General features: G+C 39.9%; 1 protein-coding gene across 1 annotated transcript in view; it reads left to right on the forward strand.

Moving 5' to 3' along the window:
• The window catches only part of SPTLC2 (serine palmitoyltransferase long chain base subunit 2), a 69,238-nt gene extending 58,985 nt beyond the window's left edge, over nucleotides 1-10,253 (forward strand). Inside the window, exons 10-12 of the mRNA XM_054400491.1 lie at nucleotides 2,683-2,818; nucleotides 4,890-5,019; nucleotides 10,134-10,253. Of these exons, the coding sequence (XP_054256466.1) occupies nucleotides 2,683-2,818; nucleotides 4,890-5,019; nucleotides 10,134-10,253 (386 nt within the window). The remainder of the gene's footprint in view (nucleotides 1-2,682; nucleotides 2,819-4,889; nucleotides 5,020-10,133) is intronic.
• The last annotated feature ends 2,710 nt before the right edge of the window (nucleotides 10,254-12,963 follow it).

Raw genomic sequence — 12,963 nt, forward strand, 5'->3', positions numbered from 1 at the left:
GAGTTCTAGTTTTTTAGCCTTTTGAAGAACTCAGTTCCAGTAATTCTCCCTTTCTTCTCCCTTTCATTCCCTCCCTGAAGGTCATCACATTCCAGTTTCCTAGATGAAACGATGTTACCAGAATCATTGCACAACTCTATGTGAGAACAATTGGTAGGGTGGTGGCTGAGCCTTTTCTTTTTTTTGCATAGTCTTAAAAATTAATCTGCATACTGCCAAGAAAGCCAACTGCGTGCAGTCCCAGCAGTCTTTCTAGGCCTACAGTTGAGCAGATATGGACAGAGCTCTGAAGTGCAGAGTGTGTTTGGACTGAGAAGGGATTTTGAGGTCCTGACTGAATCCTCAAGCACTGTTTGGGTACAGTGGGATTAGCAGTGTTACCTAGTCACTGCTGTCTCCAGACACTGCTTGGTTTGTAGTCCCAGAGAACATGATAAAACTGTGGTAGCAGTTAACAGCCAGTCAACATACATGCACACAGCTAGTGTGTACCAGTGAGGCTGAACCAGGGCATATTAACAGAGCAGAACACTGTGGGTATGCTGCTTGTGTAATACTGCAAACCCTACTCAATTAACATGTGACTGTTTAAGTGCAGGATTTTATAGAGGAATAGGAGACTAAATATATTGAAGTGCAGAGAAAAGTAGTTGCACAGGATACAGGGAGAAAGGAAAGCAAAGGACAAAGAACCTGCACTCAGTTCTTGTTCAATTCGTGGTGCTTAGCTTCTCCACAATTACAGTTCTCTTCAGAAGATAGTAACGTGGTGGGTAATGAGAAGACACCAGTGAATATATTTTCAAGCTTGTGGTAGTGATGTAGCTGTGGTAACAAGTTTGTAGAAAGGTAATAATTTCATCACATTGACTGATGGTTCTGAAGTAAAGTAAAAGCTGACAGGTCTTTGAGACCCACAAATGAAGGTTGCAAGTGTCTTCCAAGTCTGTCAGTTGCTGTAGTATGTGATTATGTCTCTAGAGAACTAGAAGACTTGCACGCCAAACTTGTTTACACTCTCCAATCCATAAGGACAAATCTAGAATCATAAGCTCTTGTTATGGGAAAGAGTGTAAGGAAGGAAATGGAAGACTGTGAAGTAGTTGCCAAGTACAAATTAAAGTTGCTCTTTAGCCTGGAAGGCTCCCAACAACTTGAAAAAGGATGTGAATGTATAGAGAGGAAAACTATAAAGGTGCTGAAGTTCCTTCTGCTTGAAACACTGTAAACTCCCTGCTTTTTGGGAGCATGGAGAGAATGTATGTATGGGAGAAGTTGCATTCCTGGTTGTGGAAGAGGGGGTGATCACAGCAACTGTATCCAGCTGTGTATGTTGTCTTACTCCTCTTGAAGTGGTGAAGTCTTTGTGTTTTAGTGGGTTTCTGTGTAACTGACTTGAAACGTTATCAGAAGCTGTGTATTTCTGCATAGGACACATACAGATGCATCTTTCTCAAAAGGTACTAAGGTAGCCTTTTGATCCTGCATGTAGACTTCTAAGTTGTGGGTTTTGACCCACCGTCTGTAGTACCTTGCAGTAGGCCTGTTTCTTTTGTTGGGTTTCTTGATTTTGGTTTTTTTTTTTTTTTGGACCTTCACTTTGCACTCTGGGGTATTTAAAATAACCAAAAGATAAGAGAAACCAAGGCCTCCATTAGGTGGCCCAATCAGAACCAATTTAAAAGTAAGTTCATAAGCACAAGATGCCTTTGTGGTTTACTGAAATCTTACTGCTTTTGAAGGAAGAGGAATTAAGCTTCTGTAGAAACTCTGTGGGAGAAAAGATTAAGAAATAATGCTGTTAATGGAGGAGAAAAGATGTCTTAAATAGTAGTGATTGCTGTTAAAAATACCAGTTATTACCCACTAATGATAGGCCAAGTTTTGCAAACTTAACAGGTTTCATCCGTTTTTCTCATGCTTTGCCTTTGATGGGATTTTTCCTTTTGATTGCATGGTTGTGAGTGAAGTGTCTGATATTCTTGGCTCCAAAATAGTATATAGGTTCTTAAAATTACATTTGTTGTGGCCTGGAGCAGAGCTATGTGGATGTTAGATGTTTCTTTTGAGACCTGGCATTACTTCTGGCTAATCACTTTGTTATCTACAAATCCAAAGGAAGATGATTAGTATCTAGCAGCCTACTTCACTAATGTGGCATGGACTTGCACTGCTGCAGATTTAATGCTTCAGCATATGAATCATCCATCTGGTGAAGGCAGTGTTTGGGTAACTGATTAACCAGCTATACTCTGTGGACTAGAGACAAGTAATTATAAATGTTGCTTATTATAGTCTCATCAATAGTATAGTGCTCAATCTGCTAAGCAGGATGCAGTTACTAGGGAATTCTGACTCTAGTTTAAAAGCAGATGTGACTGCCTTGTTTAGCCAGGTACCTCTTGAATAAAAACCTATGGAGAACCTAGGGGAGTGCTTGGACTTGATGGTTGTGCCTGTCTTAATCTGTTCAGCTACAGCCTTGTCAGAAGATGAGTGATTAATCTTTATTGCACAAGGGAGAAGAGACTCTGAATTCTAGTTTGTGTTTCTTTTTAACACTTCCATAAGCACAAGCAGTACATTTCTTAGTTTGTACTTTAACTAGGGGCTTTGTGTTGCAGTTACTCATGTGACTTAATGACTGTTGTGTTCATGGTCTTACCTTAACTTCTTTTCTAGGGAAGGCACGTGTGCAGCAGCTAGCAGAGAACACAAGGTACTTCAGGAGACGACTGAAAGAGATGGGCTTTATCATCTATGGAAATGAAGATTCTCCTGTTGTGCCTCTGATGCTGTACATGCCAGCCAAAATTGGGTCGGTTTAACAAGATAACTTCTCATCTGTTTCCTTTAAAGCTAGGATGGAGCAAGAATATTAAGACTTTTCTAAACATAAGAAAAGACTGATTTGATTGTTTGCTTTTATGATCATTACTGAGTCTTGTAAAACATGGAAACTTCCTATAAGTGAGCTTGAGAAAGTGGAGGCTTTCTGCTTTAGTAAAAAAGCACTTCAGGGAAGTAGTTTTAAAACATGGCATGTAGCTGTAAAAGTTGAAGTTTTGGGAGGTTTTTTCTTTAATTTATTTGTGTGTAGAATGTATGTATGTGCTAAAAGGAAGCTTCAATTGAATGGAAATTAACAATAAAAGTCACTGGAGGATTCTTTCAGCCGCTCCTGGATCAAAAGGAGCCAACATTTCCATAGACGAAATCTGAAAATTAAGGAAAAACAAAAAGAAAAAGCAAGGGGCAAGGCATGATGGGTCACAAAAACCTGTATTTGATGAATCCCCAGTTTTTCAAGAGGTCTGGATTTAATAGCTGAGATATTGTTACTGTAAATACTTAGCTTTGTAAATGCTTGTGGGCTGCTGTGTGGATAATTAAGGCTAAAATTCTGCCAGCAGGATACAATGTATATATAAAAAATTTTTGCAATATAAACAAAAGCCTGATTTCAAGGACAACTTGGCTTTGATAGCTGCTTTTCAGTGTCTATGTATATTGCAGTGCTCAACCAACACTTTGAAATTTGGAAAGCATAGCTTCGTTTAAAGCCATATCACACATTTCTGGTGCTCTTCTAGCTCACTTAGGCTTCAGTCTGTTTAAGCACTGTAGTTCTGTGAGGGAACAAACATCTCTTGGCACTCTGCATGAAGCTATATATAGTCTTCTCCACCTTTCTCAGTTTAACCAAATTTAAAAGGTCTGTAACCTTTATAGGTGCTGTAGAGTCTGCAGTTTGCTGTAGCATCTGCAGTTTGCACCATCCAGCACACAGAAGCATACTGTTTCTACTGCCCAACTGCTCTACCAGTCAGTACAATCTTTTCCCTGGAAGTGCCCATGGAAATATTTAATAGCTGAGCAGTTGGGCCAGTAACTTAATTAAAAAAAAAAAAAAAAAAAGAACTCAGAGCTCTGATGAGAGTTGGCCCTTAGGATCTACATGCAGTCTAGTTCATTCTTTCTTTGTCTCAGCCTGCCTTTAAAATAGTTTGGGATTACTGAATGGATACAAAATGAAGTGTATCAGAATACACCTATGTATAAGAAAAATAGTTGCAGCAGAAATAAAAGGCAGAAAATTTAGAAACCTTGTAAAAGGATGGTCCTTTTATACATCCTTGCTACTTCTCAAGGCAAGGTCAATTCAAAAAGATTTAACTATTTCCTGTGGCCTGTAGAAACACTCACAATTGCACCACCATCCCTAAAAAGTGGTAGATTTTTGTGCCTCTTGAGGCATGTCACAGATACTAATTCATTTAATCCCCATAAGAATTTGTTTTGTTGAAGATACTGTATGATTGGTTTATGAGGTTTTTGCACCCTCCTCAAAAATATGTTGCATCAGATGAGATGATCTCAATTTACTGTGGCAATTCAGTGGTTCCCATGATAGCTGGTACATTCTATGACACCATGATGTACTTGAATTAATGTGGTGAAAACAAATCATCTTGAAACTGCAGAAGCATCTACTTTGGGGCATTGCAGCATGGGGGATTCCTTGTATAGTCAGACTTCTGAGCCAAAATCTCCTTTTCCTATCAGTAAGATTTCCAAGCTTAGGTTACAAATCCATGTAGAAACAGCTTGCTAAAAGACTAGCCTCTGCCGTGTAGAATCTTTTAGCTTTGTTAGAACTTAATTCAGTCAAACCTTTTGAGGAGGATGACCTTGGGACTGAATTTGAAAAAAGCCTTTTGTGAACAGGTGTTCTGCCTCTAAAAAAACGTACTTGAAGCTCCAAATTGTGGTCTTACAGGCTTGCTTCAGAAAAGGCCTCTATGGGTTAACATACTGAGACCTTAGTGCTGTTGCTGCTTTGCCTCCACTAATAGCATTCTGACAGTCGTTCTTGTTCTCTCTGGCAGTGCCTTTGGGCGTGAGATGCTGAAGCGGAACATCGGTGTTGTGGTTGTGGGCTTCCCTGCCACCCCCATCATCGAGTCCAGAGCCAGGTTCTGTTTGTCTGCAGCTCACACCAAAGAGATGCTTGATACAGTAAGTGTCTCACCTTGTCTTCCTTTTTGCTCATGCCTTCTATAAACAGATGCAACAATTGTCTGTTTTTTGTGGACTGGCTCAGTGTTTGGTACACAAATCAGTTGAGCCTAGTGTTCAAAGCTTTGTGTAGTAAAGCTGACAATGACTCCACCTCTTTCCTTCCTTCAACAATGCAGAATGTCTGCCTACAGTAAACCTCAGCAACTTTCTTTTCCTGTTTTAATTGTGTGAGAGTCTCATTCCTTTGAGACAATGCTTTCTCTGCTCTTAAAGAGGCTCTACCTTCCACTGAATGTTAGAAGGAAAAACTTCTACTGAATAGAAGTTTAACCGAAAAAATAAATCCCAAGAAACCCACCCAACAAACACCTGAGAACCTCCAAAAATCTATAATCTTCCCAAAAGCAAGTGCAAACCTCAGCGTGTGATTACCAGTGAGAATTCTTATTCTGAAGATGACTATTCCAGTTCTTATTTACCACTTCAGATCACTTATATCTTAAATAATCCTCTCCTAAATGCATCTGTGCCATGTGCAATGCCTTACTGACTCCTGCCTGCCCTAAGCACGATCCAGCAGGAATGGAGGTTCCCTCTAAGGATGCTACTTATGATATGCTGCCTTAAAAATTAATTATGGAGGTTTACTCTCTGACTAATAACAGCTGAAAAGGGATTATATGAATAAGCCTGCCTATCCTTGTTACATTTTAGTGTGGTAACTACATGCATTTTTGAGTCTTCTGAATAACCTTTGATGGACACAGACATGGGCTATCTTAGGCTCTTTCAAAGTTTTCTGTTGTGTTTTTGTTCCCCACTCAGAATCTAAGATAGATTGACTCACAACCTTAGCCTTGAGAATAATAGATTGTCCTATCCAGAGACCTGCCTTAAGGAATCTCATAGGATATGTCCTTGAAGAGAGGAGGTGTCCAAGGCAACTGTTGGTTTTAGTTATTTCCCCCTGAAGAATAATCCACCCTGACTTACAGGATGTAGCAGGAAGCTTGCACTGATGGACAAGACAACAAAAGCATAAAATGGAAGCATATAAGAGGTGCAAGCAGGAACAAGTGACCCAGGAGGAAAACAGACATACAGAAATGGGATCAGGAAAGCCAAAGCCCACCTGCCCCTGACTCTGTCAAAACACATGAAGTGCAGCAGGCAGGGCTTTTATGGGGATATCAGTAGCAAAAGGATGAACAGAGAAACTGTGGGGTTACTGCTGAATGGCATAGGGATCAGGTGATAAATGGCATGCAAGAGCACAGGGTACTCAAGTGTCTTGGTTACCTTAGTCTTTCCTGATGAGGCTTGCCTTCAGAAATCCTGGGCCCATGAGGTCAATGGAAAAATATGGAGCAATGAAGACTTACCCTTGGTGTGAAGGAGTGTCTGATAAGGAAATATTTAAGCAAACTGAACATACAGAAGTCCATGGGACTTCATGGGCTGCACACACAAATGTTGAGGGAGCTGGCTGGCCCTTCACGGCCACTCTTGATTATCATCTTTGGAATGTTACGGTGATCAAGGGAGGTTCCTGAAGATGAGAAGAAAGCAAATATCATCGCTAACTTCAAGAAGGGCAAGAAATATGATCTGAAGAACTTCAGATTGAGAAGCCTTACCTTGATCCTTGGGGAGGTAATGGAAAAAAAATACCCTTGAAACTATTTTCAAACATTTTGTGGACAAGAAGGTGTTTGGGAGTAGTTATGAAGGTGAAATCCTGCCCAGTGTCCACATATGATCAGCTGGTAACACCTCAGACTTTTCTCACTTCACTGCCACGGAACTTCCAAATCAGCAGCTGAAATTTGCTCTCTTTTATTTCAGTTTGGTTAGGAAAAACAGTAGGGCAGTGGTGTGTGCAGTTTGATGTATGCTTTGTGTTGTTCTCTTTCAGTTGAACAATGTGCCACATGTCTGTGGTGTTGTACTTGATGCTACTGAGTTGTTTCTGCCTTGTAAAACCTGAGTGATTCTTCCCTGACATTCCCAACAGCAAACTGCTTCAGGAGTTCCTTCTCAGCTACTTGTCCTGCTACTCTTACAACTGAATTAAGAAAATTACAGTTTCTGTTCCAAATAAAAATTCTGAAACTATGTTTGGAGAAGGTTCTGTCCTTCCTTTCCTCCCAGTGTGAAATGAATCGTATCATAGAGTTGACTCAGAGCACAGTAATAGAGCTGAGTGCATTGACACATGAGGGATCAGGGAGATGGACATGGGCAGGAGATGGAAGGAAGGAGAAGAGACAAAACTGAAGTCTGTGAATTCACATTGCTGCAAACTGAGCTACAACTGAAACCATGCAAACTTGATGTGTTGGCGTGACCTGAGCAGTTACACACTCTTGCTGTTGATTAGGTTCTTGGTCTTTTCTCTTGGTGACTAACTGGAGTCTTTACCATAACAAGCTGCTTTTGCAGATCTATATAACTACTGTACTTAGTCTCTTCCAAAACCAATCTGTAACTTGTACTACTCTGATGAAAAAAGGCTCTTTTCCTGTCAATTTGCTTACAAGTGTTTCTGCTTTCCAGACAGTTTCAAGTTTTGTGCATTTAACTCTTGAAGATTCATTTCTGGAGGACTTCTGTAGGTGCTAAATGCTCTAAATTGAAGAAATGCTTATTTAATATATTAGGGCTTGTCTGCCAAAGGAAATTAATCCAGGGCAAAATGAGGTGTGAATTTTGAAGCGAATGAAGAAATCCCAATTTAGCTCAGTATGTGGAGGCTTTGTTCCAAGTTACTTTAATCCACTTTAGGCTTCAAAACAGCTGCATACTCTGAACCCAGAACACTGGAAAAAGGAGTTAATAAGGAGCCAGTCTTTCTGTCACTGACTTTGTGTTATGTTTTCTTGTGATGCAGTGGAAGGGGATTGATTTCAAGCAGCTAATCATTAAAGCAGCCCTAAGATCTGATCCCTCTGCTGAACTGTGGCAACACTATCCACAAGGAAAAAGAACTGGAATGAATAGGCTTGGAGAGAGCTGGCAGAGAGCTTCTTCAAGTCAATGACAGTGAGGAAAACTTGGTGGCCCATCCTTGTGTGATAACTAAGGCTGTTGTGGCATTTTCTTCTTAAAAAAGTCTATCCAGGTTTGACCACAAGGAAGAGAAGCTTGTCTTGTAAATGCTGATACTTGTAATGATTCCTTGTTCTTATTAAATCAACCCACATGATGAGGAACAGTGCTCAGTTACAATTTTAACCGTTTTATGTAAATAGAACTTCCTTGCCTGAAAATATTTGGCTCAGGATCAGAGTGAAGTCCCTCATAACCTGCATCCCTGTGGGCTAGTACTTTCTTTTCAGTGATGAAAAATATATTACACTCCCCTGAAGTCAGAGTTCACCAATGCCATTTCCTTTGTAGTCTTTGCTGGTCACATGGTCCTTTTTGTTTTAAATTAATAAAATCCTAAATCTGCATTCAAGAATAACAGTTAACAGACTCTTTCAACAGAAACTCAACCTTAAATTGTTTCCATATGGGGTCTTTACTTAAAGCTCTGGCAAACTGTGCCCACGCTTTTCTTGTGGGGGTTTTGTTGGTTGTTTTGGGTTTTGTTTGGTTTGTGGTTTTGTTTGTTTCAGTTTTGTTTTACCAAGGTCCAGCTTGGGTTTGTTGCTCCCCCCACATTTTAGAGTAGAGAGGTTTTTTGCTGCCAGATATAACAAGCATGAGCAAGCATTGAGGGGACATTGCTTTGCTTAAAGAAACAAAAACTTGAACTATCCATCCAGGAAGGAAAAACATGTAGGGATATTAACCCCTGTCTGCCAGCTATTCTCAAGAGACAGGCATTTGACCCAGAACATGTTAAAATTGGAGCATTAATGCTGCATTAGTTGCATGCTGAAGGAATTCTGAATGTACCCATATGAATAAATGTACAGTTCAAGGGAGTGCAGAATGCCAACCACTTCAAGAGGGTGCAGAATGGCAATTCTTTAACTCAACCTTTGAGGCCAAAAATCACATTGGACTTGGAAGTCATCTTCTGAATTCATTTCTTTGTCACTTGCCTATATAAGATAATTAGCCTGCAAGGTACTGTTGCAGAATGTCTGCAGCAACTGATTTATTTTGTACCTTGCTCCAGGAGTGTTCTGTAGAGAAATGAAATTTAGGGTTTGGCTTTCAGCAAACACTGTTGTGAACCAGTGTTTTATCAAAGAGATTGCAACATAAAGAAAGCATGATTAACTGAGCTGGGACTTTACTCATTTCTTACACTAGCAGATGCTTGATCTCTGGTAAACTTTGTAACGTTTGTATTCAGGTCAATAGTGAAAGGTTTTAAGGTTTTGTTAGCTTGTTCTGGGCCATCAGCTGTGTGAGTGTTGTTTTATGGCACCCTCATTCAGTGGGACTTGTTTTTTAGGGAGAAAATGCCTACCCAGAATAACTTTTTTTTTTCCATTCCTTGGGTTGGCTGGCAAGAATCTCCTATGCAGTGTTGTTAACAATACAGACCTTGCATCTCTAGTTGGATATGGACAATACAAATTAACCCAATGGAGATATAATGCTTCAACAGAACTTGATAGCACAATATTGCATTTTGCTTTTCACTATCTTGCAGTTTCAGAAAGAGAGTATACCAGAGATGGTATACTAACAGGTACATTAACACACAGGTTGGTTTCATACTGAATGATTCATTAAGAGGAGTCAAACCTCCACCTACATTTTTTCTGTTTCAGCTTTGTCACCTCCAGAAAGGGAGGAACATTGGTCTTGTTTTTTTTTCTGTCTGTGAATAGTCATGGCTTTTTTTGGGGATGACTGAAATTTGAGTTAGTATTACTGGATACTATGATCCCACCTTGGAACTGGAGTAGTCAGGTGAGTGCAGAGTCACTCTCAGTTGAGTGACCAGTGCTGCTCACTTCATCTTGAGACTTCTGAATGCTAAAATCAAATTAAATCCTATGCACCTCTGAAACTACAGACTTCTAGCACAACACCACCTCACTTAAGTAAAATCTCTCAGTAGTCTGCAGGCATGTGAAAAGGAGGATGTGCTGATATAATTGCGTGCATCTGTCGCTTCTGCTGATCTACTGTGGTCTCTTTCTCAGGCTTTAAAAGAAATCAATGAAGTTGGGGACCTTTTGCAACTGAAATATTCCCGTCACCGTTTGGTACCTCTCTTGGACCGGCCGTTCGATGAGACGACATATGAAGAAACAGAAGACTGAACTCCCTCCATGTGCCTTGGTGGGATGGACACACCCTGTGGAACACTCCATGGCATACAGGCCAACAGCGTCCATGAACAACACACTTGTGACTGTTTAGCATAAAAGACACTTCCTCGTGATACTGAAGTGGCCACATCAGCTCTAAATGGCATTTTGTAAATAAGGAGAAGAGGAAAAAAAAAAAAAAAGCTTTGATTCCTTGATTCCTGTGTCTTCGGGGTCCGGCCCTACAGGTGCTTGGCTTATTTTTTTTTTCTTGTTGCCTTTTTTTTTTATTTATTTGTCTCAGTGAGTTCACAGCAGTCCAAGTTGGCTGTGGCTGATCAGATCAGACTTTGTGTGCACCATTACCCTCCCAAATGCTGGCTGAGATGTTGTGAGCATGTGTGACGCTGGCATGGCAGCATTTTCAGTGTCGCTGCTAGGTCTCTGACCTTCCGAGTAAGGAGTGCGCTGACCTGTCTGTTCTTGGAAACTTCTAGAGAAGCTGTTGATTGCTAACTTTGACATATTTAACAAGATGGATAATCAACCAAAGCTGGGTTTGTTGTTGGGATTTTTGGTTCTTTGTTTTGTTTTGTTTTTTTCTTTTGCAGTTATTTGTGTTTAAAACTTGAATTTAGCCTTTTTTAAAATAAATGTGTTGTTGACATGTCACTGACAGGATCATTGTTCCCAAACATTATTTAGTTTTGTAAGCCACAGACATAAGGACTTTTGGAGCTCTAGCCTCTTTTCCTTCTCAGTATGGATAGTGAATTGTCTCCTGATTTTTGACACTCATTATCTTCTTGATAATAGGGTAAGTGATGTAGAGGGGATTTGGGTATGGTTTGTTTGGTTTGGTTTGGTTTTTTTTTTAATGAGTTGTGTTTTGTCTTCCTTCTGACTTACTTCTGTTTAAGAAAAAAAGAAAAAGATGGGGTTAGTGTGCATTACCTTCCATCTGCAGGTTTGTTTCTCTTGCTTTAGAATTATCATACAACCATTAACAAGTCGCTGCTAAGTTCCTGAAGGGTGCTCTTTGGAATAAGTAAACCATAGCAATTCTTGTGCTTCTTGATAGGGACCAGAACCCCTCAATAAGCAGGCCTATACAATGGATGACTACTGGCAGAACCACTTATTTCATTGCAGGTCTGTGAAAGACTGATTGCTACTCTTGGCCATGCTAATTCACTGCTTCTTGTCATATATGAGATGTTCTTTGTTGGCCTTGTTGAACAAGGCTTTTACACAAAGAGTGTAGACAGCTTGGATCTTGTATCATACATTACATTTTGGCTATTCATCAAAGTCAGTTGGCAGCTGCATGTCTGTGTAGACCTCTTCTGAAGAGAGAATGTCCTCACAATTGCATTTAGTTGGAGAATTTTGTTCTTTTGCATTTATTTTAGAGATCAAATTAACAGTCACTGAGCCAGCTTCTATTTGGAATCTTGATTTGCAAGTTCCACACTGTCTTACTCTGATCAATGTTTGAAATGGACATCTTTGCTCTAGCACACCTTAGAAGTGCTCTGCTACTTAGTCGTTGCCTTTTGAATTCTTTCAGGAAGTGGGATGGATTGTTGAAGAGTTACCAAAAGCTTCCTAACAGGAGTCTGTTGCAGTATCGTTTGTTTCTGTATTTTATACCTTGGACATTTAGGGTTTCTGCTTTAACACTGATAGTTTTGTTGGGCCAGCTCTCCAGTTTGAGTTAGCATGATGCTCTTTGCAGATGACTGGAGTTTTCTAAGTCCGAGTGCAACTCAAATCTGTTTGCCTGGTGCTACAGAAAAAAAGATAAGTTCTGTCATGTTCATTCTGCAGTTAACAATGAAGAAGCACTTTGGTCACTAGAACCAACCAATTCTGCATATACAACTGGTGATTTAAAGCAGGATTGGGTTTTATGGAATATCTATCTTCATGTATTTATAGATCTTGTTCCACTTTAATGTAATGGAACTTCAAAACAGGAGTTCAGATTTTTACCATTGCATTTCAAAAATTTAATTAGATGAGAAGAACTAAAACTCTTTCACAGCAGGTCCAGATAACTGTTTCTGTCTTAGTCCACCAATGCTGATTTGCTCACCTTCTGGAGCACAGTCTAAGAAGTCCATAACCTGTACATGCAACTTTACTAGCTATGGAGTAGTCTCACTTGTTCAGCCACAGAGTGAGTAAACTGCAACTACATGAGCTTACTTTCTCATCTGTGTTCTGCCCAGGGCTAGCTCTAACATTCCAACAGATGACCTGCTTTCTGGCTTCCAAGAAACTTTGCCTCAAAGAATTACTGCCTTTTTTTTTTTGCTTGCCTTTTTTTTTTCCTTCTGGGTTGTAGTATGGAACAAGAAGAGGTTAGTGCAGGAAGCCCTGTTTCCAGCTCTGGAGACTTGATCACAAAACTATTTAAGATCAGACAAAACTGGCCAACTTGAAGATATAGGCATGAGTCAGTAAGGAACTGTTTTGAGCATTCCCAGATATACCATGTACTTGTCTGCTGTGTAGTCAAGTCAGTTTGAAAAGTATGATGTATTAAGTTTAGAAGTGGGTTATTGTAGATTCTGCAAGTCTCGAGTCTTAATCTTGTCTCTGGGATTCATCTTTAGGCCAGCTTGTCTTTAGAAGGGAGAAAAAGTGGATAGATCTCAGTAATTCAGCTAACTTCTATATAACAGTTCTGAAATTGTCAGTGTTTGAAAATTACTGG

This window comes from Indicator indicator, chromosome 4, assembly GCF_027791375.1.
Source record: "Indicator indicator isolate 239-I01 chromosome 4, UM_Iind_1.1, whole genome shotgun sequence".
In the NCBI taxonomy this organism is placed as follows: Eukaryota; Metazoa; Chordata; class Aves; order Piciformes; family Indicatoridae; genus Indicator; species Indicator indicator.